The 23081-nt window shown below is 45.0% G+C and overlaps 1 protein-coding gene across 2 annotated transcripts in view; it reads right to left on the bottom strand.

Annotated features, from left to right (window-relative positions):
- Positions 1–19774, bottom strand: part of EVA1C (eva-1 homolog C) — a 40805-nt gene extending 21031 nt beyond the window's left edge. The window contains exons 1-3 of one of the 2 annotated variants that reach the window (XM_068912312.1): positions 19538–19774; positions 4622–4818; positions 1086–1209 (exon numbers count right to left, since the gene is read on the bottom strand). In XM_068912312.1, the coding sequence (XP_068768413.1) occupies positions 1086–1209; positions 4622–4818; positions 19538–19664 (448 nt within the window). In that variant the 5' untranslated portion in view covers positions 19665–19774. Of the gene's footprint in view, positions 1–1085; positions 1210–4621; positions 4819–5444; positions 5561–19537 lie in introns of those variants that run through there. The other variant, XM_068912320.1, reaches the window with a different exon arrangement.
- Between the last annotated feature and the right edge of the window lie 3307 nt (positions 19775–23081).

Genomic DNA, 23081 nt, shown 5'->3' with positions numbered 1-23081 from the left:
ATGCAGATCATTAAAATGTTAAGTTTGGACACATTTTTATTTTTCTGAAGATTCGCCCAGTAAATCTCTCTGGGAATCATGTGCCAGTGCTTTGCCAAAGGCAAGAACTGCCTACACCGTTCCAGTATTTTTGCTTTTACTTCATTACTCTGCATAAATTGGCCCTTCAGTTTGCTATGCCACCCCTGTTCCTGTTCCACCAGTGATGTCAATCTTAATGCTCTGATTAAAGAAAATACCTTTTGTGCTTTCTCCTTCAGCTGTGGGATGGTATTTCTGAGTTGGCTTGCAAACCTACCCATAAATCATCATTCAAATATTTTCTTTGGGACCCATTTCTGCCACACTGGAGATTAGCTGCCAAAGCAAACTGAGCGCCTGGGCAACTGAGGCTTGTTCTCAAGTATAATTGCAACAACAACAAAAATAACAATTAAAAACCACCAATAAATGAAACTTCATCATGGCTGTCTGTCTTAACCCTGCTAACGCTCTTCTCATGTTTAAAAAGTGCATTATCTTTGAGGCGGGATTTGTCCCTTTATCAATGTCAATCACCTGTAGAAAATACAGGTAATTCTATATTAAAAACAGCCAATGCATGTGTATCACCCAGTGATTATTCCAGAAACAGCAGGCAGTGACAGAGGATCTTTGAAAGTGTCTAAGGTTTGGTTCTACCTTGTTAGGCATTTTTGCATATTCCTTATTATGGTATAATCTCATTAATCTTGGGTCCTTAGTGCAAGCAAGCAAGCAAGCAAGCTTTTTGCTATTTACCTCTACCTTTCTACCTCACCATTGCCACGTCTATAAACATAATTTCCAAAACATTTTTCCCTTCTAGTCTGATGTTTGACATTTGATTTTGACAAATTAACACTGGTCATTAAATTGGAGCAAGCACACTGAAGTTGTAAGCACAATAGAGAGCTATGGTATAATAGGAAAAAAAAAAGTTGCTATTAATCTAAGAGTCTCAAAACTTCACACGGATTTATGCAAAGCCCTGTGCAGTGGCATTCTAACCAAAACAAACAATGAAACACACACAGAAACACATTTGCCTGATGTGGATTACTTACTAGGTTTGCATTTAAAGGAGACAAGGAGGAATTTAGTGGTTCCTGGACATAGATCAGGTCCAAAAACCCGACTATTGACAAGGAGTTGGCAGGATCTCAGGTTTTGGCATTCATCCAGTACTTTCTAGAACAATGGGCAAAAAGGATAGTCTTGAAAACAAGATATGAGGCTATATAGCAATGAGAACACTTAATCATACTTTGCTCTATACATGAGAGAAATCATTCTTTCACAATTTTTTTGGCCATAAAAACATAGGTAACGGTTGCATCACAGGATCGAGGCCACATCTCTACTGGACTTTGAGCCCTGGATGAGTTTACACATACACATACATGATGAGTTTACACATACACATACATTCATAGCAGCAATATCCATGGCAACTTAGGATGTTATCAGTTTGCTGAGTTTTGTTACTTTTCTCTCCATCACCAATGAAGCAGTCAAATCGCACTACGTGCCCACCACCTCAGTGGTGTTTTGCACTCAGAACAGAGCCCAAAACAGGTGAGAGCACACTCAGCCTCCAGTCTTTTCACCGACGCACCTGCGGCACACATGCGTCTTCCTGACAGTATGCATGGGAGTGCAACATGCAGCTGAAGGGTGGCAACAAACAACTCAAAAAGGTGACTTTTTAACCATTTCATCTCGCTTAAGTCCACCATGCCCTGTAAGACCTTAACTTGGAAGAGTTCTAGACTTGGTGTGCTTAGCTATACTCAAGCATGCACCTAGTGGGTGCTCAGTAGGGGACTTCTCTTGCTTGCAGTTATACACGTGATTAAGTATTTACTTGACTTGCTGCTAGAACCAATTTCAGAATTGTTTTGACCGGCTGGTACAAATGTGTGTCTGTCTGTCCTAAGTCTGCTTCATTTGCTAAAATGCTATTTTAAGGCCACATCTACCCCAGATTTTTTTTGCCCAGCAATATACCATGCTTCATTGGGAGTGGCAATGGAAGGAGGACAGCAGAAAGGCCACCACATGTCATGTGGACCTGCTCTGAGGCCAGCAAAAGGACTGAGGACTCATAGTGCCAGAAGCTTGCTCACACTAGCGTTCCTACTGCATCAGAGCTTTTGGAGCTGCAGCAATGATAGTGAAAGTGGGAAAAAGTAACAGTGTTGTCGGAGGTGAGTCTGAGGCCTGTTTTAACACAGTCAGAAGCCAAAGCATTCAAGAAAAGAGTTTAAATGGGTAAGCAATGTACTTATGAAATTGCTGTTCACATTCAAAACTCAATTTAGAGAGGGCGTCGTATACACTATTTTTGAATAATTCGTGTTGTGTCCATGATTCTTGATGATTGAAATCACTGCAGACTGTGATATGGAGTGTCTCTAGGTCACGCAAACCATAACAGGAGTAGCTGTAAGGTACTATTCTGTGACAGTTTCAGGTACCCCATAAAATCCAGGGGCAATTTTTCTGATTTCTCATCAGAAGGGGTCTCAGTCATGCCAAGAGGCCAAATCACAAAGTTACCACTGTGGTTAGCGTAAGCTACACTCTTGTTTCCAGGCTCAGAGAGTTGGCAGCGGTTGACTGTCCTCTCTCATCCCTGGAAGCCATCCCTCTCGAGCAGAATGATACACATTGGCAGCACATTGCAGTGATCCTATAACTCTCTCATCTTTTTGTTCCCCTCCACAGAAGGCTTGCATCCAACACTTTTTGAGGATTAAGTGCATGTTAAAGAGCTTAAAAGGGAGGAAAAAGCACAGCAGACTTAATTTGATCACTCAGTTCTTCTTTTAAAATGTTGCAAGTCAAACAAATAACTCCTCCTTAATTTAGGATTGTTCTGGAATAGGCCAGGTAAAAGTTACATCAGGAGTAAGCGGGGATAGCTGTCCCCTACTGAATCACCTTCTCTTTGCACCTGAGCTGAATCATCTCTTGTGCATGTTTGTATTTTCCTTTATTAATGCAAAGAGCAGTCACATTTTCTATTGTGTTGCTGTGCAAAAAAACGCAGCCATGAAAGCAAACAATGATAACCCCACTGAGATAGCATTGGGCTATTAATATCTCGGAACAGATCGAACTTTGCCGTGATCCTTTTAATAAGAGGTCACTGTATAAAATGCCTGTTATGCTTCCTCCTGACTGCAGGATAGCATCATGCCTGATTATGCAGATTGCAGATACGGTTCCAAAGGGAAAGCGGGGGGGGGGGGGGAGGATGAGATCACTGGTGCTCTTTTCTAAGAAATCAGTTTACAGGACATATCTCTTCTCCTTGACAGAACCGGAAATCCCCGAGATGCAGAGCATTCGTCTCTCTCACGTTTGTGGCCTTGTCAAAATGCTTTCACGTCTTTGATCACTCACAGTGCCTGAATGTTGATGATCGTTTATACAACAGTTATCCCATGCTGTGTTTATTATACCCAAGGGAAAAAAACTGTCCATGGAGACTTCACAAAGGCACTCAAGACTCACAGTCCCAAAAATAATCATTGGTGTCACCCCTCTGTAGTCAGTAAAATGACATCAAGGATGCATCTGGCCTACAGTTTGTAGTGGAGAGCTGTACTTTCACATGGCCCACAGGTCATGTCTGGAATGTCTTTAGAACCTGCAGTACAGCATGTGCAAGGCACACTTAAAAAGCTGCCCTAACATTGTTTCTGGAGAGAGGACATTACACCCAAACCACTTTGTTAAAGCCTTCAACTCACTAGTAGCGGGAACAGAGAAACCCTGTTGTCAAGAAGCAATGTGCCAGCTACAAGCACAAATGTTTCAAGGAAGGAAAGTTTTGGTAAAGCACTTACAACAGCTTCACTGATAGAACGTGTTCAGATCCCACCGACTTTCTATTTTTTGCAACGATTTGCTGAATTGGGCCTGAGACTGGACCTTTTCGCTACAATGAAACACACTGTAAGCCAGACCTTCTAAGCCTTGTTAAAAAGTCTCCACAGCAGAAAGTACCAATTTATAAAGCGTAAGGCCCAGGAAGCAAACCACAGGGTACTACTGATAAAAACCCTCTACTCATGGAAACGTAGGTGGCTGCAGAAGTGCTTAGGATCTGCTATTTAGCTGTGACTGGGCCTTTTCTCTGACTGAAGATATGCATGGAACAGAACAGAATGCCACTACTCTCAGTGCACTTGTAACCCAGCCATGCCAGGTGTGTATCGTCTCCTGGGGATAAGGAGGGCCTGTGTGATGGATTAAGGCTGGCCTACTTCCGTCATGACCCAGTCCTTGATTAGAAGGGAACTGATTACACTAAAGACCATTGAGAACGGGGTTTTCAAAGTAAGGCTTACCAAAATAGTAGGAAAACTACAAAGCTTTTCACAAGCCTAACGATATATTGACAGGCATGTGATTGATACCTCCTGCTGGTCAGATGAACTCCTCGTGTAATACTTTGCATGATAAACAGACAGGAGTATGATGTCATTTCATTCAACGTTGTGCATACTTGCATTTTTTTCATACAGCATAGCTCACCACATGGAAATCTTTAAAAACATTTTGCATCAAGAACCTTTACAACATGTGATACCTGCAAAGAGGTGGGTGCCACACAGTTTATGGGTTCTGTCATCCTGGTTTCAGGCTGCTGGGTACTACACATCTGGTAGTCTTGCCCGTAAAACGCTGACTGAACACTTATTGTTGAATGCCGAGGACAGTGCAGACTCAAACGCTCCCCATCGCAGGCGTAGGCAGTGTGATTTTGCAGAAGTTTGGTTAGGTAACCTAGAAAATATTTAGCTGTGTTACAACTAGTACAGGAAATGATAAGCTCATTAGGTAATACGAAAACCACAATCAGTCTCTGGAAAGGGCACCGTAGTCAAGGTTGGACGTATGGCCCGTTGCCACACCGCGTGGTTCTATGAATGGGTCAACCTTTACGTCAGGCCTGAAAAACAACAGGTCGCGGCACTGTGATCCAGTAAGCGGCAATGAGTCAGAGCTGTACCCGTACTGCAGCAGGAGCACGGTGCCGGGGATGTAATTTCACAGACAACAAATGGGCTCCGGCCCTTGTGACTGTGGTTACTGACAATCCCATGTTCTCAAAAGTAGGAAGGGCTATTACTTGTTTTTGTGGCCTAGACTCCTTCATTCCAATTGGTTAAGGTATTCTCTGCCGTTTGCCTTAAATTGACATTTTGTATTTCCAGGTCCCTAGGTAACTGTCCTCACACAAGTGATGATTAAAATGATTCTCTGTATACAGTTGAATCACATGCTAGGATAACTGAGAAGAAAGGCAGCCCATAAATGCTGGACAATACAGTCGCTGGACGCTCAGATAGAAAAAAAACAAACTAAAATATATAGAATTTTGTATTTACTAGAGAATTTGTCAGTGTTACCAGGAGAGGGAGAGGTAGGATCTGTGTGCGGCTGTCCACATGTACCATCCGCTTGCATCTTCTAAAGAGTAGTCCCATGAGCAGCAGAGGTAACGAAATCTCTTTTTCTGATTTGTGTTTTATTCTGTATTGACTTTTCGCCAGGATTTTTCTTATCACCACAAATACCTGTAAAACTACCTCCTCCTGTCCTTCTCTCTGTTCTTCTGCAAAATACTGTGGCAGCAACATGCAGGCTGCTACCTTTGACCACTACTAGTTAGCCATTGTGATTGAAAATTATTAGGGGTGATTTAATTCAAAGACTTTCCTCACCTATATTTGTGAAACTTTGTAATCTCTACCCCTCCATCACACCTGGTTGAAATCTGTCTTGAAGTAGAGAACATGTGTGGATGAATGGAAGATTTGCGCAAGACAGGAAAGACAAAGGACATGGGAATATGAGTCTACAAGTGAAACAAGATCCTTCCATGTCCTATACTTAAAGTAAACCCACAGAAATTAGACACAAACCATTTTTATGACAACCCAATGTACTGCAATCAAAGCAAATCTTTTCCCCAACTCTTTCACCGTTAATCAAACTTTCTATTCATGTGTATACGATAACTCTATTTTGAACGGTTTTATTTTATTCTCATACATTCATTAAATTCTATATAGTTCTCTCTAAAATCAATCCTCAGCTTCTAGAACAGCAAGGTCATCCACATTCAAGGCAAAGAAAAACAAAACAAAACCTTCCAAAACCAACTTATTCAGTAAGGAGAAAGTACTAAGAGCTTCTGCTGCTTTATTTGTCATGAAAAAAAGATTTGTAGGGCATCCTCCAATGTACCAAAGGTGCAGGTGAGTTCCTCACCTCGTCGAACTCAATCTGAGCATTGCCACTGAATTCAGGATGGACAGAATTTCATGTCCTATGTTTGCATCTGGATCTCAGGGGAACAGCCCTGCAGATACTGCTGAGGCTTCTTACAGATTAAACAAAATTGGCAGAATCTATCCTCTACATTTTCTACGTGATCGAAATCACAAATATCGAGCCTTCCTGCCAGAGCCACCCCTCATGAGCCTGCCGCTAAAAAGTGCTGAGTATTGCCATGAAAATGGGCCCAATGCCCAGCTGCACCCAAGCTACTTTGCTGTGGTCTGATACTGTACAGGGGCCCCCAGTGGCATTTACTGGGGCTGAATGCCTTTTACACTGCCTTCAGAGCAGAAGGGGCCACAGGGTAAAGGAGTATTCAGCCCCAGGTGAGTTGGGGGCACTCAACGCCTTGAAAGATTTAGTCTGATATTTGTAATCATTTCAATTCTTCAGGTTTTAAGTTACTTGGACGCAAGAGGGCTGTATACAAAACAGCACAGTGTTCCCTACAGAATATCGGCTATGTTGCGATTTGGATGAGTTCCCTGGCATCTTAACTGCTACTTTGATCCTGCAAATTCCTAATCCAGTATCTAAGCCACCTTTTTCTAACAATTGCAACTATTCAATCCTTTAAAAAAATCCTTTTTAAAAAAAGTTTGCTCTGATTTTGTATAAGCAATATGGTTCACTTGTGAAAACAGCATGAGATGGACGGGTGAAAATCAGATATCATGCTCTCGGGTCTTCCCAGTGGCTTTTACAGTGCCACTGCTGTTATTAAAATCCTTGCATATTTGCACACAATAAAGGACAAAAATAGTAATGGAAATTGGCTGTTAACCTTTGATAAGAGAAGTGGTGACGTACTAGCATCTGGATTGCTTGCCTCACATGCGGACCGTGTCACCCTGCGCTTTTTTTTTTTTCCTTACTATACCCACAGACCGCGTATGCCCAGGCTGCCCGGCCAGCCCTTTATGAAGGGTGGTGCTAGAGGGGGCAGCCCACAGCCAGCCGTGGAAAGGGATGCAGACTCAAGAAGTCACAATTCCCTCTTGTTTCTTCCCCGACAAACTCCGGCTTTTTTTTCCTCTCCTCACGCTGGCCCCTCTTCCAGGCGCTAGGGCTCTGCCGGCCGGTGCCCACCTGGAGGGTCAGGCTAGGAGAGGCAGTGAAGTTCCCTCGGCAGCCGCTACCTCTCACCTCGGGCCCGGAGCGGTGCCTGCGCAGAAGCTGCTTCCCTGCTGCTCCCTGGGCAGCACGGCCCCGTAGTCACCCCGGCACAAAGCTCCCTCCTCTGGAGACCACAGGTACCCCTATATTGTTTACCAAGTCCTCCGCAGAAGCACACTTCCCTCGAGGCAGCAAACTCAGCTGAATGACTGAATGACGACGTAAGGTTAGGGGAAAAAATACCTTCTTATCTGTAGAACTAATAACGGCTGTGATTATGGGGAGAGAGGGCATTGTAACAGTTGAATGGGTCTGTCACTCTTTCTGAAGCGTGCTTCCTTTTCTGCATTTCCCTCAAGCAGGGTAATTAAATCAGGTCATCCAAAATAGACAGCAGGGTTGTGTCACCGTCCAAAGCAGACAGCAGGGTTGTGTCACTTTCAGGCACCGGCCCAGCACGTCGTCTGGGCTGCAGGCACTCCAGGGCGCTATTTGTCATTCACATCTCTCCTGCTTTGCCTTTAATTAGTTATTATCTGTTAGTTGCAAATTCTGAGGAAATCTCTCTCTCAAAAAAAAAAAAACAAACAAATTGAATTTGGGAGCTAAAGGCTGTGTCTGGACTAACTTGCGGTGCTACAACACACCTTTAAGTACTGGTTCCCCGCTTGCGGAAGTACTCCCCAAGGCCTCCCCGGCCAGCACACCTGGAGATTTCCTTCCTGTGCAAAGCAGGGCACAGAGAGGGCTAGAGCACAACCACGACTCACCCAGGGTGGAGCCGGGCCACGGCTCTGGCGCGCACCTCGCCAGGCAAACCAGAAGACCTGAGAGTTACGGGGTTTCTTACGCCGAGCACAAAGCATCTTAAGTAGACCCTACAGAAATCCTTAGAGGACTTAAGGTTTTACACATAATGGTGGGTTCTTGCTTGATGGGGGGGTTAGCCATGGCAGTCACCTTCTCAAGCTTCACTCTGCAATTAGGAGGACTATAGACTTTCTCTTTCTTTGTTCAAATATAATAAATGTGTTTCTTCCTTAAAACAATTTGAAACTTAAAAAAATGACAGCTATTGTAAGATGTGACTAAATTGGAAAAACTTGGCAACACTGCCGTATACCAGTAACATCTCTACCTCACTGTGTGAAAGCTCCACTAGGAGCTTTCCCATTTATCCAAGGCACACATTCACAGGCATTGTATGTGGTGCTCCGCATACAAAATCATCTAAAAGACGTTAGACGGGCTCAGAAGTTAAGACTGAATCATATGGCAATAAACAGATTCCATGGATTTGAAGGCCAGAAGGTATCATCCCACCCAACTGTCTGCATAACCCAGACTACTCATTCATTGTAACTTTTTACTGAAATTCAAATTACCAGTGCAAAATCCAAGCGTAATCCTTTCTTCTAGAATTAGCCAAATTAGTCACAGCATCAACTGTGATGACAAAGAACTTCAGCTAAAAACACAGCACCAAAAAAGCACACAAAACAGTGAGACTGAGCAGCTGGACAAAGCTTTAAGCCTTACTGATCGCTTATTGTTTCAAAGGAGGACTGATAAACTGTAACGACAAGGACAGACAAAATAACTGGCCGAAGAGAGTTAAGGTTGTAAATAGATACCTCTTTGTGTAAAAGAGAACTCTTAAAATGTCGTAATTTTTATACTCAACATTTGCTCTTGGTGTTATTACTTTGAAAAACAATGCTAATGGTAGCAATTGTCATGAACCTAAAGGCATTGAAATTGAGAAAAAAAACTTTTTTTCCCCCCTCTAAAAAACATGGAAAAACTGGGAACTTAGAATATTGCGGTTTAAAAAAAAATATGCCCACCACCAAGTCTGGAAGTGTTCAGCTGAGAAATGTGTTAAGTCTCCTGCGTATGGTACAAGACGATACAAGGCACTAGAATTCACTGGATTCATTCCTTTTAGTGCCGGACACTGACACAAGGCCTTAAAGCCCTTTTGTAGTTGTCAGAGTTAGATTAAAGCAATGTGTATATTCCGCCCAACCCCACTTCACTGGCATGAATTTCACCATATGGAAGCACTAACCAGAAGAACAGTGTGAACTGTTACTCCAGTGCCTAGCACATAGTGAATGCAATCTCAGCACTGACTGACATAATGCCTTTTGGCAAAATAGCAGCTTTGCAACGTAAAGCAAGCTTTTAGGGCCTGAAGCTGAGTAGCACACAGCGCTCAAGGATGCTCAGAATCAGGTCCTTATATACATATTTAATTATACTGGTTACTGTGCATAGTTCAATCTAGCTTAATTAGTGCAGCAATTCGCTAGCTGGCTTTTAAGATACAGGAATCCCCTTTAGATCAAAATAGCTTGAAATAGCACCTTTACTGTTGTGGGAGTCCCAAATGGCTAATCCATTTGGTAAATCTGCATCAGCTCCCACAGTTTTTCCAAGAATTGTGCCAACAGGCATTAAAAATACACACGCAAGATTGACAGGTTTGAAAGAAGAGATTTCATGCAGTGATAACTGAATCATTGATAAACTCTACTACAAACACCACTAGAAGCATCCATATGGCATTAATTGTTATTTGGGATCTAGATGCAGTATTTCTCCACTGGTTTGTGGAGGAAGTGTTGAAGAAAAATTACCCCCTAAGTTTCCGTTCCTCCCCATGACATATCCTCCACTGGCCTTTAGAGGCAACTACTCCGCAGGCAACGCTGTTCAGAGTTACTGCATAATCACTGCTTTCAGGGCTGCACTGTGCGAGTAGATGTGACAGCATGAGTTTGGCTCTGTTCACGGAAGCAGGGATCTGCCTCCCATAACTCTCTTTAGTCTCTTACCTCGGTGGTCTTCGAGTTACTTCTGTAGAAAGAACTTTTAGAATTAATAGTCGGGAGAGAGGGCAAAATGTTCTACACTCATGTTCCAACTCCACGCCGTGTTCCAAAACTACCGTTATTTTCCCAACACTTTATTCTTTGTCACTGACAAAGTGTCTTGTAAGCATACAGTCTGAGTCATTCTAGAAAGACTTAATCTTACAGCCTTTTATCAAAAAGAAATGCCCTTGGAGAGAAGCATTGTTTATTCTACTTACCGTTGAATAATGAGCATAACAACTTCACTCAGCAAGATATACATAAAGATGTTTACTTGCTTCATGTATGCTTTTTTGCATAGTGGCTAATTTGACTCAGTTTCCCTCTGTTGCTTGGTCTTTCAGATATGCCTTTTCCACTACTCCTGTGAACACTCATCCTCCTTGCCTGTGACTGCCATCCTACTAACTTTATCCTTTTGTTTGCCCTGTGGGCTGTAAACATTTCTTGAGTCCCCTTAAAGTCCTCCAGCACGGGCTGAAGATTCACACTTCCATGAAGACGTCATGAAAAGCTGGCTTACCATGCAAGGAAACGAATTCTTGCACAATCTTCTTATTTTTAATTTGGGACATTTTCTCATAAATTGGTGTTATCTGTACCTTTTTGAGGTGGAAATAGATGCTCACTCGGAAAAAATAGAGTTTCAGCTCTCCAATTCCAAATGTTTAGTTTGGTTTCAGAGCTTCCAAAGCCATTTCTTCTCTTAAAATCAGACCCTGAGTTTTCAGACCGCCATTTCTGAAGGAATGAAGCTTACGTGACCGTGCTTTTTGTCCATCCACCGTTCCCTTACTCAACAACTTTTGAGCTCACTGGCCGATTTCAAACCTGAGGGGAAGAGGACTCAAAGAAATAAAGTTCCTAGAAGTTCCTTGAAGCCCAAGTAGATAGGCCAAAATAAGAGCTGTCACTTCCAACTCAGTCCCTTTTTCATGCTAAAAGTAAATAGGCTGCTGAAGAGGCAGCAGACATATACTGGAGAGCTAATCAGCCTGCTGCTAACGGAGCAACTTATTTTCACTGGCCTTGGTGAGACAGCTGGAGGATTAAGCCTTCAACAAGAAAATGCTTAAGTTATAAGTAAAAATGCTTTTTGGATACTATGGCAATCAAAGCAGGCATTAGTGATGAAAAACTCTGTCCAGTCTCTCATGAATTGTTTTATCAACATGTGTGCTTTCCTAAGGAAGCTACTGAGCTTAACTTTTCCCTCACAATCATACCTCATGGATCATAGGTATCTTACTGACCCTACCTGTCATTACCTGCTAAATCTGAGAGTCAAATTAAGCAAGAGCTTGGTTCCACCCAAGCCAGAATAAGGGACTCAGGTGAGCCAGAAAATAATTCCGCCTAAGGACTCAGTCAAAAGCTAGTATGTGAGCATATGGCAAGAGCAGGGTTTATTCAGTGAACAACAGCACGCACAAGAAGCCAAGCCACGAGCCCTTTTCAGAAAAACAAAAACAAGACTTCACAAAGAAAATACGGACCTTCTGTAACTTTGTGGTGCGATATTCACCAAGTGAGCATCGTTTCTCCAGGTACCACCTAACCTCTTCCTATCCATCCCAATCAACCTGGATTGGAGTTCTGTGTATTAAATTTTTTGTAGACTGGGAAAATCCATGAATCCTGCAGTCACAGACCAGCTGCCTGTTCTCTCTGCCATACCCTCCCGTGGCTGTTCTGTTTCCTTCAAATCAACAGTTTCCTATTCCCTTTTGCTGTCTTCTAGGAGTAACGCTTATTTTTCTTTTATTGCCATAGCTTTCTAAGGAAATCAGAAAGATCCCTATGCATTTCCTTTTTTTCCACTCACTCTGTCTCCTTCTTTTTCTCTCCCTCTCACTCTCTCCGTGTGCACACTTCACTGCCTCTACACAAAATCAACGGGAAGGGGTAGCATACAACACTTGGTAGGCCTGGATAAAAGTACACAGGAGTTCCTTAGCAAGCAAAGTACATGTTAGGAAGGAGTAAACTATTGCTGATCCCTGAAGATTTCAGTCTGTAGAAAACTCCATGCTGTAGTCAGCTATACTTCCCTCAGCCATTCCATGAAGCCTTATGGGTAAATACTTGTCCTGTGATTTAATATGGAACTATTACAGCGGAAAAGTCCCTCCTATCCTAGGATGCTGACAAGAGGTACGACTGTGTTAAGAGAGACTCTGGGGCTGTTTTCTGCCTTTGCCAAAAAAAAAAAAAAAAACAAAAAACCTCTTTTGACTGGACACATAGTAGCCTCTTCTAGCACCGTGAAGGAGAAGCAACAAGAGAAAGGCTCAGTGGGCGGCAGCATCATCTGGAGACAGAATGAGTGAATCATTATGCCCAAGACACAGCAAAGTTACAATCTTCCCAAAGACTGTAAGTAGGAGCACCTCAGAGACTAGAGCAAAATATTTCTTTGAAAGCTTGGATTTATGAACTTGAACCTCCACGCAAACCTGAGAGGGTCTGTTCCTTGCCAGCCCCTCCGAAAACGCAATATGGGCTTCATTTTGCAAACGGATCGTGAGTCAAACTCTACATTGTATGCATCCCCATTTATATCTGACACTCAAAAAATCAGATTTCAGGGAATAAGATATATCAGAAATGATGGAAATTGCCTTTTGGATCTTTGAGTCCACCCCCCAGCAGCTTACTGATCTGCAGTGTTAGCTTGCAGTACAGCAGATCCAAGCCAGAAAAGTCAAGAAACCCTGTCCTCATAGCTTGATGATTTTCTTTATAACAGCATTTCTTCTTCCCCTGCTCAGTTTTAGCTTGGAGAAATGAAAGGTCCAAAACTGCTAAATGATTCTGAAAACATAATGCTTGTCTTCCCAACAAAAAATAAAACCAATGAAGAAAAATAGACAGATATTTGTGGATTCTTTAAGACCCTCATCCAAAGCCCACTGAAATCCTTGGGAATCTTTCCAGTGACCTCCATACGCTTTCAATCAGGCCCTACATTATGTTTTAAAATTAATTCTAAATTAGGACCCAAATAGTACTGGTATTTAATTTGTTGCCAAAAGCCACACAATGGACCTTTGAAACAAAACTCTTAAAATGCATAGAAATTCAGACGAAATGACTCACCAATGCTGAACAAATAAGGCGCAACCACGCCTCCTTCTGCTCTTCAGCTCCCTTTAAGACAATACAATATTTTCTCTGTGTTTCGTAAGAAATCAAAATATTTCAATTGTAATTGTAAATTATGGTTGAAAGATGACAGAAGCCTGACAGCTGGTGACTAGTGAGCCGGTGCCTTCTCTGAGAACGTTCCCATCAAAACAATTCCTATTATTTGGAATAGGTCTGTAAGTACTTTATCTAAAAAAAGCTGAGACGGTCTGGAAGGTCTGTCTTACTCTGAAGGGTATGAGCTGCAGGTAGAAGAGGAAGGCAGAAGGAGCTAATCCTTGCTATTTATTTTGAGCCAAAACAATACATGATGTGTGAGGTGCCAGCAGTCTGCGCAGTGAGGAAAGGAGTTCCTGCCCCAAAGGCGTAAGTATCTGACAGACAGATTCAACCACGCCGGCCCCTGAGCAGTAGAGCCCAGGAACTCAGGTTTCCTGTGAGTTTCTGTCTCCTGGCTGGATTCCCTGGTGCCCATTGTGAGGGAGAAGCACCAAATTAAGCTTTAAGTCACTTTGAGAGAGCTCTTGGGACAGCATCCTTTCATAGGGATGCTAACAGGTCCTAGCTCCTTACCTCTCACAAAACGTGTAGGAACGTAATAGAACCAAGGCCTTTTCCTCTCTAATAAGGATGACTAAAATGGATCAGTGCATTCCACAAAATTATTAGGCAAAATCTACAGCTAAAACGGGATTTCATAAGCTGCACTTCTTTAGGAAAGCAGCTAGAACAGCAGAGAGGGGTCTGAACAACATGACCTAAACTAAAATGATGCTTCTGACACATACCTCTTTACTCCACAGAACAAACCCCAGAACCAAACCCAGCTTTGGGACTTTAAAGCAGACTTTGAGCTCTAGTTCCCATATTACTGAAATGCTACATGTTTCTAAAATGAAATGTTTTTCTTTAAACAGAGCAACCAGAATTTACATTTGACATTTATAAGCCAGTATCAAGGAAATGCATCATTGACATCACTCCTTTTAGCACTTCTTTAAATATCCTGGTTGAAGGACAAGCTCTGCTTGCCACAGTGAGTCAACAGAACCGACTCAGGAAAATTTATACAGGATTTTATCTGACCAACACAAAACCAACAAAAAAACTCTCTGCATCCTTGCGGTTGGTCATGATTGATCCTGTCACATTATTACAAAGCATTTGCTCCAAGCATTTGCTTGTTTTCCTTCTGCCTGGGGGAATCTGGAATGGGTAAATGCCACAGAACTTAATGGAAACTTTCAAAGCAAAAAGGCCACAAGATCAGATTATATTTCTTGGGTGAACTGGTTTGCTTTTCCATTAGATCCATTTGTTCTCTATTCTTGGGTCAGAAGACCCAAGTCTATGGAGCTAAAGCAATGCCTAGTTCTGTCTGAATTGTTCTGGAAAAAGAAAGAAAAGTTGATACCAGGGGACTGAGATTTAAAGGTTCTCCCTAAACTGTGGGCCACTCTTTCTGTTCACATCCACAAAGTCATTCTCCAGCCCAGTTAGGCAATCACACAGTTACTTCATTTTTGGTCTTGGGTTACAGACCCATTTTTTGAAGGCTGCCCAGAAAACCCGGCTGGGACTAAGGTAAAGACAAGGAGAAGGACTGAGGTAAAGACGGGGCAAAGGACTAAGCTAAAGACAGGGAGAAGGACTGATGAACTGAGCAAAGGAGGCCAGTTCAAAACAGCAGGCTCAAGCTGAAAGTAGGCACAGAGAGAAGAGGAAGAGGAGAAAGAAAGGAGGTAAAACACAGTAAATATAAAGAAAGGTGAATGGATGTTCCTGCACCTTGGAGCTGAGAAGGAATTTGTTCCCAGGGTAAGAGGGCAGCCCACTTTTTGCCACAGAGAAAAGGTGGGAGGAAGAGCAGAGCTAAGACAGAGCACCGATGACAGAGCAGAGCACTTGTCTCATTGCTGGCTAGGAGGGCAGAGGGATGAAAAGAGGGAGCAGTGACTGTTGCTGTTGGGCAGGTGCGCACTCCCGAGCAACTGCCACCATCCCCAGCACACCAACCCCTCCCTCAGCAGCAGTGCAGCAGGCAGGCAGCCTTTCTACAGCATCAGCATTGGCAGAGTTTGCTGGCCTTTATGTGCAACCCTTATTTTGCCTGTGTTGAGAAAGAGTCCTTGAATGTAGAGGAGCTGTGAAAGAATTGCTGTCTGTCATCTGGCCTTGATTTCTCAAAAAACGTGTCCCTCTTCGATTCTGACGCTCTCCTCACAGCTCAGAGTAATTGGGATTTTGGCTCCCAGAGATAGCAAAACCGACAGCAGCCTTCAGTCTCCTGGACTGGGACGTCATCTGAAATGTGAAAGCTCCAAGTGATCACTGATAAAAACCACATAAGGACAGTGCTTTGTCAAGTAGGAATGAAACTCTGAACATGCCTAGCAATTTTGGTGAAAAAGGATTTTAGATGTCCTCTGAAGAACAGGAGGAGAGAGGAAGAAAACTCTCTAGCTGTGGGACTACACCAATCTGCATGAAGATCAAAGGAGAGAACTGTGGATTAGGCCTTTCTCTCTTCTTTCAAGCCTTTGGCTTTCCATTTCAAACTTGGAAATACGTGCATTGGATTCCACTTTAAAAAAAATGAATCAAACTGAGGACAGCAAACCTTAGGGCACTTTTTCAATACCCACTACAATTGATATATATGTTCTTTGTCGTCACCGAACTGCTAGAGAAGAACAGATTACAGGAATCTTTAAGTATCTTTCATATCAACATTATTTTACCTCAGATATCTCCTGTTACTAAAAGAAGAAACTAATTTTGCTTACTGACACTGAGTCCTCCTCACACAGCTCAGAGATTTATAACTCTGCAGCTGGAGTCGTGTTTCAGAACATTTTTTTCCTAGAAAAAATTATTACTCACATAAAATGCTATTGCACAGTAAAGAAATGTCTCTCAAAAAAAAAAAAAAAAAAACAAACAAAAACCCTTCCTATATTTGAAAGTAGGACTGAGAAACATGAGAACAAGAACCTGCAGCTATATATCCTGAAAGCACAAGAGCAATAACAAGATCATAATGATAACTGGCCTGTCATAACCAAACGGACAGATTCTGCTTCCAGGCAGAGGTGCCAAACTGCCCTTTATGAAAAGGGAGGGATAAATTCTGTACCAGTTTCACTGCTTCTCTTCTGTGAAGCGATCCAGAAAAATGACTACAGTTTGGGAAAATAAACACAAGTCAAACATTAAAAAATTATAAACAACAAAAAAATATATACAAATAATAATCCTTCACCAACTACTTACACTACTCCCTGCTCCACACTTGAAAAATATCAGACAAATCCAAACAGGACTCATCCTTGCTGTACGAGAAGCAGCTACATCTTGTGACTGAGAAACGGACTCTGGGCAGGTTACAATCAGTAACACAATGTAATGCCTTCATAAAGAGAACAACAAAAAGTACATGTACAGTTGTGGCAAGCATGGTCTCCCAGCAGGCTGGGAGGTGATTAGAGAGAGCTGTCAGAACGAGAGGAGGAGGAGGAGAGAGAGAAGGGGAAAGAGAGAGAGAGGGAGAGGGAAAGAGAGTTTGGGCTGCAGAGGTAAAGACCTGATGCTGGAAACACACAGGGCGGGAAAAGCAATGACCCAAGAAAGTATGCACCTGATAATCTGAGTATAAAAGCCTGCAATCTGTGAAGAGGAGGAGAAGTTTCAGCAACTTCCCTTCCACCCCTCCGTGCGCTCCTAAACTCTCAGGACCAGATCAAATCGTACAGAACGGGCTCACAGTCCTGACCTCCGTTCCTTTTGCTGTGACACGGTCTTTGCAAGGAAACGTACAGCCTGCTGCCTGGAAGCTTTACCCTGAGAAGGGCTTGAGTCGGACCCGACCCCTTCCCAGAGCAGTGAATGTGCATGCGGTCGGCAAAGCAGGGGGCCCGGCTCCCCGCTTGTCACCTCTCAGTGACAAGCCCGAAGGAGCTGCCTGCGCCTGGGCAACGGCAGCGTGCTGTCCCTTTAAACGGGTCAGATCTGTTTGCATGTAAATTCAACAGAGCTTATGAAAATCAAGCCGCTGTTCCTGCTGAGGGAGGGAGCAAATAAGGAAATTTAGCAACTTCTGAAGCTCAGGACTTGAAGCCGCTGTCACAGAGCTTGTTGTAACTCTTTTAACAGGAATTGCTTTTAAACAGAGGCAGGATGGCATTGCAGGGTGTCATCTTACATCTGACAGTCCCTGGCCTGCAGCACCTGTTGTAAGTCTCCCTCCTTTCAAAGTAGCTAAAAACTTTTTGGTGAGCTCTGGGTAGCTTTTTTTAAAGGGTCCAGTAACATTTTGGTCTTTTCTGTCATTTTGGATTACCTCCCCATGTCAAAAATAAAAAGAAAATGGGAGCAGAATGTGTTATGGCCTAGAAATTTTCCCAGTCTGGATTGGCATCAGTTTTGGAATCTAATCTTCTTTTCTGCATTTTTTTTTGCTGAATTGTCTGCCTGACATTTTTAATGCTGGTCTCTGGGGTGAGATGCAGGATTGCCTTTGGGGATTCCAGCTATTTGGAAAGTTCGGTGAACAACGAAATAGTGGATACATCTATACTTTCAAATTTTATCTTGCATTTCCTTATCTAATAAGTTCATTTTAAACATGAATGGACTTTTGTGTGATGAACTTTCCTAGATAAACTCGAGGGACATTTTTTTAACCCAGTGGCTATTTGAAAAGGAAAATCTGAACTTTTCTTACATTTTCTTGTGGAGAATTACCACGTAATTCCAAAATGACTACCTGCCAACCGGGAGTTAAGCCAAAAAAACCACCAAAGAATGAGATAAGCAACATTTAAAAGCCTTTTACATGTGAAAGGAATCTAACAGGAGAAAGGTAGTTTATCTAAGTACATAATTCTGGTCTTTACGTTTGCTGGCTGCTTGCTCAGAAATGTTCACGTTTTATGAAGTTTGACAGCGTAACAAAACCACAAACTGTATTTGCTCACTGCTGAGAAGACGTATCTGGCCTCTGCAGAACCTCCACCAGCACTTCGGACCGTATGAGCTATACTGATCTATATGCTATATTGATACCCATAATAACATGTTTGCACTAGTAATCATATATTAACTTTGTTCCGGCGCACTCAAGTGGCTTTTGGAAAGTTCTGTTCCCTTCATTAAGAGTAACGTTTGCTTTTTGCCCTGGAGGCAGTCTGTTAAGCTTGCAGCTATCAGGAATACGCGGCGCTTATTTGCAAGGTATATAAAGGAAAGAGATTCTTCTTCGAAATAACTCTGCACCAGCAGTGAACTGTCACGGGACACAAGCGAAAAAGCGGCAAGAGCGCTAAGCTCAAAGAGCGAGGGAAGGCTGCTCCCTCGTTTCTGCTGGAAGCAGGGAGACCCTTCTCCCAGGTCCCACAGCTATCTCATTCTCCCCCCCGGCACGGCCGCCTCGCCTTGCTCGGCACCCGCGGTTTTCCAACGCGACCTGCCGCCTCGGCTCCCGCCGCCTCGGTGGCACAGGGCGAAGCGCGCCGCGGCTTGGCCGCCGCCCCTCGCTCGTGCCCGCCGGCGGCAGAAGCCTTCCCGGCGGCTGCCACGCACGTCGCGGTCGGGCCCGCGCCCGTCCCCACACGGCCCTTCCCACCGCCCGGCCGAGAAGCGACGGCACAGGGCGCGTAAGCGGTCAACCCCCCCCTCGGCGTCCCACCTCGCCGCAATCCCTGCACCCCCGCTTCCTTCACGCGGCTGAATCACGCGCCCGCGCTCTCCCGCGCAGAGGCCCCGGAGCCGGCGGGCTGGGTGCGCGCTTTTCGGAGCCCTGGGGCACGGGCTCCGCCCCGGCGCGGCAGCGCCCACCGCGGGGCGCCGGGCGGGCAAAACGCCTCCCGCCCCGCCGCCCTCGGCGGCCCCCTGCCCGGCGGGCGGGGCGCAAGGTGCCCGGCGGCCGCCCCGGCCAGCTCGCCGCCGCCGCCGCCGCCGCGCACCTCCCTGCGCCTCCCGCCCCGACGCGGCCGGCCGGGCCCCGGCTTTCGCCGTACCTGCGAAGTCGGTGAGCGCCGCGATCTCGGCGGTGCACACGAGGATCACGCAGGACAGGAGGTGGAGCAGCCGCCCGGGCTCTACCTGTCTCCGCCGTGCGTGCTGCCCCGCGTCCCCCGCCCTCATGGTGCGGCAGAGGGCAGCGGGGGGCGGCTGGCAGCCCCGCCGCCGCCTCACATGGTGGCGCCGGCCCCGGCTGGCGGCGCGGCCACCTGCGGCCCGCCGGCTGCCCCGGGACCGCCCGGGCGGCGGGCAGGCGCAGGGGGCGGAGGAGGCGGAGGGCGGAGCGGCCCTGCCCTGCCCGATGGCGAGGCCGCCGCGCAGCCGGCCGCCCGCCGCCGCGGGGCAGCCTGCGAGGGCGGCGGCCAAGGGCAGAGGCTTCCCGGCGGCGCCGCGCCTGCCGCTGCCCTCGGCGAGCATCGCGCCGGCCGGCCGGCCGGCCTCAGTCCCGGCGGCACCTCGCCCGCCCTCCCTCGGCTCTCTCCACCCCCCTCCGGGCATTTCTGGCACCCAGCACCTCCCTCTGGGCTACTAGGCATCGTCTCGCCTTCACGCCCGGTGCGTAGGGCTTTGCGGTTGCTGTTTGGGTTTTGCTTTTTTGTTAAGTTATTTGCCTCCCTCGTTCCTGCTGTGGCTGTGGCTGTGGCTGGAGGACCGTCCCGGGCTTACACCCACCTCCTAATTCCTGTGACAACGTTTCCTCGCTTCCGTTTTTCCCAAGAGCAATGCGGAGTGCTCCCTGTCACTCTTCTCCTCACTGGCACTGAAGCGGTACCCCACAACACACACAGCTTGCTTGCTTTCCCTCCTTCAAGACCTCAGCAGCTCCCATGCCAGGCCCTGACAGGCCTGCTGCTCCAGCCTGGCCGGGCCACTGGCTTTGCAGGCTGGATCACAGGTCTGTGGGGGAAACCCAACCGACAGCTTTTCCTGGCAGGACAGTCCCTGAGTGAGAGATTTTAGCAGGCGCGGAGCTGTGTTATGAAATGGTCCTGACCCTTCCAGGTTGCAAAAGAACCCTTCCCTTTTGCTGTTTCCTCTCGTCGTGCCACCACCTTCTCCCAGCCCTTAGCTTTGTTCAAGGCCCGTGTGCTTCAGCATAACTGAGTTTGAAGTATGTAGGATTGCTTAAAGCTTTTGTCACAAGGTGAGAAAACATCTTGAAGCTACTTTGAGAGAGTTCAGGTTGTTCCCTGAAATCTGTTTTGTAAGACTTGGAGGTAAACCAGTGAGGAGTTCAAATAAATTATCTTTACAACCGGCCATGCTACCTTCAAATTTCATTTCTAACTCCTTTTAAGGCCTGAGGGACTAAAGAGATAATAAACCAGGACACTTACTCTCCAGTTCCTGTAAAAGCTGCCCTCAGGAAAGAGAATCTAGCAGCAACACTAGAACTGGGGCATGAAAGTGCCCTCTTGCCCTGGGGATGTGCTTGTGTAAAAGGTGGGTAGGCAGAACATCTGTCTGTTTACAGTCTGGCAAGCATATTCACGTTCATCTGCTTTCTCTTGAAATGACATAAGTGAGTAGGTGGGAGACAATGAAACCAAATTAATTCGATTAAATCCGATCCTTTCCTCCTGCTCCAGCTGAACTTGGATCAGATCCAGCTTTGAATTTCCTAACTTTGGCACCTCTTTCTGGAGGTTACACAGAACTTTGACCAGCTTGAAAACACTTTCTTTCCTCGCCCTCTCCCTCTTCATACACAGGACAGCAACTAGGCAACACTTACATTACATTCATGCTTCTCTAGCCTTGGGCAGATAAGAGCAAACCAAGTTTCACGCAATCCTGCCTGAGATCAGGGACGTTCCATCAAGTTTTACTGAACTCTGATAAATGGGATAAAAGATGCTGAAAAACAGGATAAAATGGAATAGTTAGAAGCATCTGCAACTGCAAGAAGGGATGGAAAAAGGGTTCACTAGCTCTGTCAGATGTGTGTTCCTCTCAGCTGCTTCAGATAAGGCCTGTTTATGCCTCTGAACTGAACCAGTTACCTTGTGCCTTCTGGTTGTGGTATCAGAGGGAGAATGCTGGGAGTCTCCTGTCTACTTAATTTTTTTTCTTGAACTTGGTATATCAGGTCATTTAATCTAATACTTCCTATACTTGCTGTCACAGGGCAGCTCCACTGTAGGCAGAAATTAATGCCAGGGGAATGTTATAAGTCCAATATATTTTTACCCCTCTATAAAAGAAAGCATTTGGGGGCCATACTCAGATCTCCCAGAAAGCTGTCTGGATGACTATCTGAACTTAGTTATCTATCATAATGTCGTATCGACCATATCCACCATAACTATATATATATATATATATATCATAACTCCAAGTGAGTGAAGTCACATGATCTATAGCCTTAGGAAGCCAGACCCTCACTCCCTATACAGTCCATGGACAGATACAGATATCATACGTTCAGGCCACCTGCTATAGCTCCAACAGAAGCGTGTCACCTCCACCTTTCTGAATTGATCACTGATCTCAGGAACACAGAAGCCAGAGATGGCAACTCCGTCTGCTGTGGGTACCACAACAGCTGGTGTGACTCCGAGTAGACAATGGACCTGCGATAAACACAAAATCAATGCAGAGGAATCTATAAAACTTCAAAAAGCACCAAGAAACATCATCCTGTACTCATGCTTGAAAGGGTTTAAATCCTGCAGTGCTGCTTGCCTAATGAGAACTTGTGAATCTCCTCTTTCCAATGAGACAACATTCTCTTTTCTAGCCCTGTGGTGTTGTAAGAAGACGACCTTAAGTCCATCAATGGCGCAGGACTGAGCCTGGTATGCCATTTGGCACTGTGCTGGTGTAACCTAAAGGCAAAGGTAGTTTTCAAGTGGAATGACTGAACTGGGAGAGGTTCAAAACATTTTAGGCAACCTCTAGGGCGGTGAGGTAGTGAAGGCTGAATAACAACAAAAGAGACAGTCAGATACTCCTATGTATAGATACTTTCCTGTTAGGGAAGCCTTCTTAGGAAGGAAAGCACCTTATGAACATTGCACAACTGAAAAGGCACTGCCATTTTTTTCCCTGAATGGGGGATAGTTTGCTATTCAACACTAACCTAAAGCCTGTAATCCCTGTATCCCCTTGTACTGGTAGCGCTCAAATAGTAAAGCTAGAGACAGCAAGGTAAAACACTAACGTAGGGAGACAGGAAATATTATCCTGATATGTGGGATGTGTTTCTCTGCCATAGCCATGAAAGCAGTTTCTACAAGCTGGCAATGCACAGTAGTTAGAAGATAACGTAACTAATCCAGACATGTTCAGCATGTAGAATCACAGAGTCTCTCAGCCTTGGTCTTTCCTTACAAGCAACTGGAGTGAGATCCATTTTTTTCCAAGGACAAAAAGGGAGCCTACAAGTTAGAATCCAGGCTAGGTATCATGTCTGCTTTGGACAGTCTCTCTCTTTTGAACTTGAGGAGAAAATAGTTCCATAGTATCAGAAATGCCGGAACTTTGTTGTTGCATGGAAGTTTCGCAAGAGCAAAGCAAAAATCTGAGCTCTTCATTTCT

This window comes from Struthio camelus, chromosome 1 (genome assembly GCF_040807025.1).
Source record: "Struthio camelus isolate bStrCam1 chromosome 1, bStrCam1.hap1, whole genome shotgun sequence".
In the NCBI taxonomy this organism is placed as follows: domain Eukaryota; kingdom Metazoa; phylum Chordata; class Aves; order Struthioniformes; family Struthionidae; genus Struthio; species Struthio camelus.
Note: the sequence above shows the minus strand (reverse complement) of the source record. Positions and strands in the feature narration are given on the sequence as shown.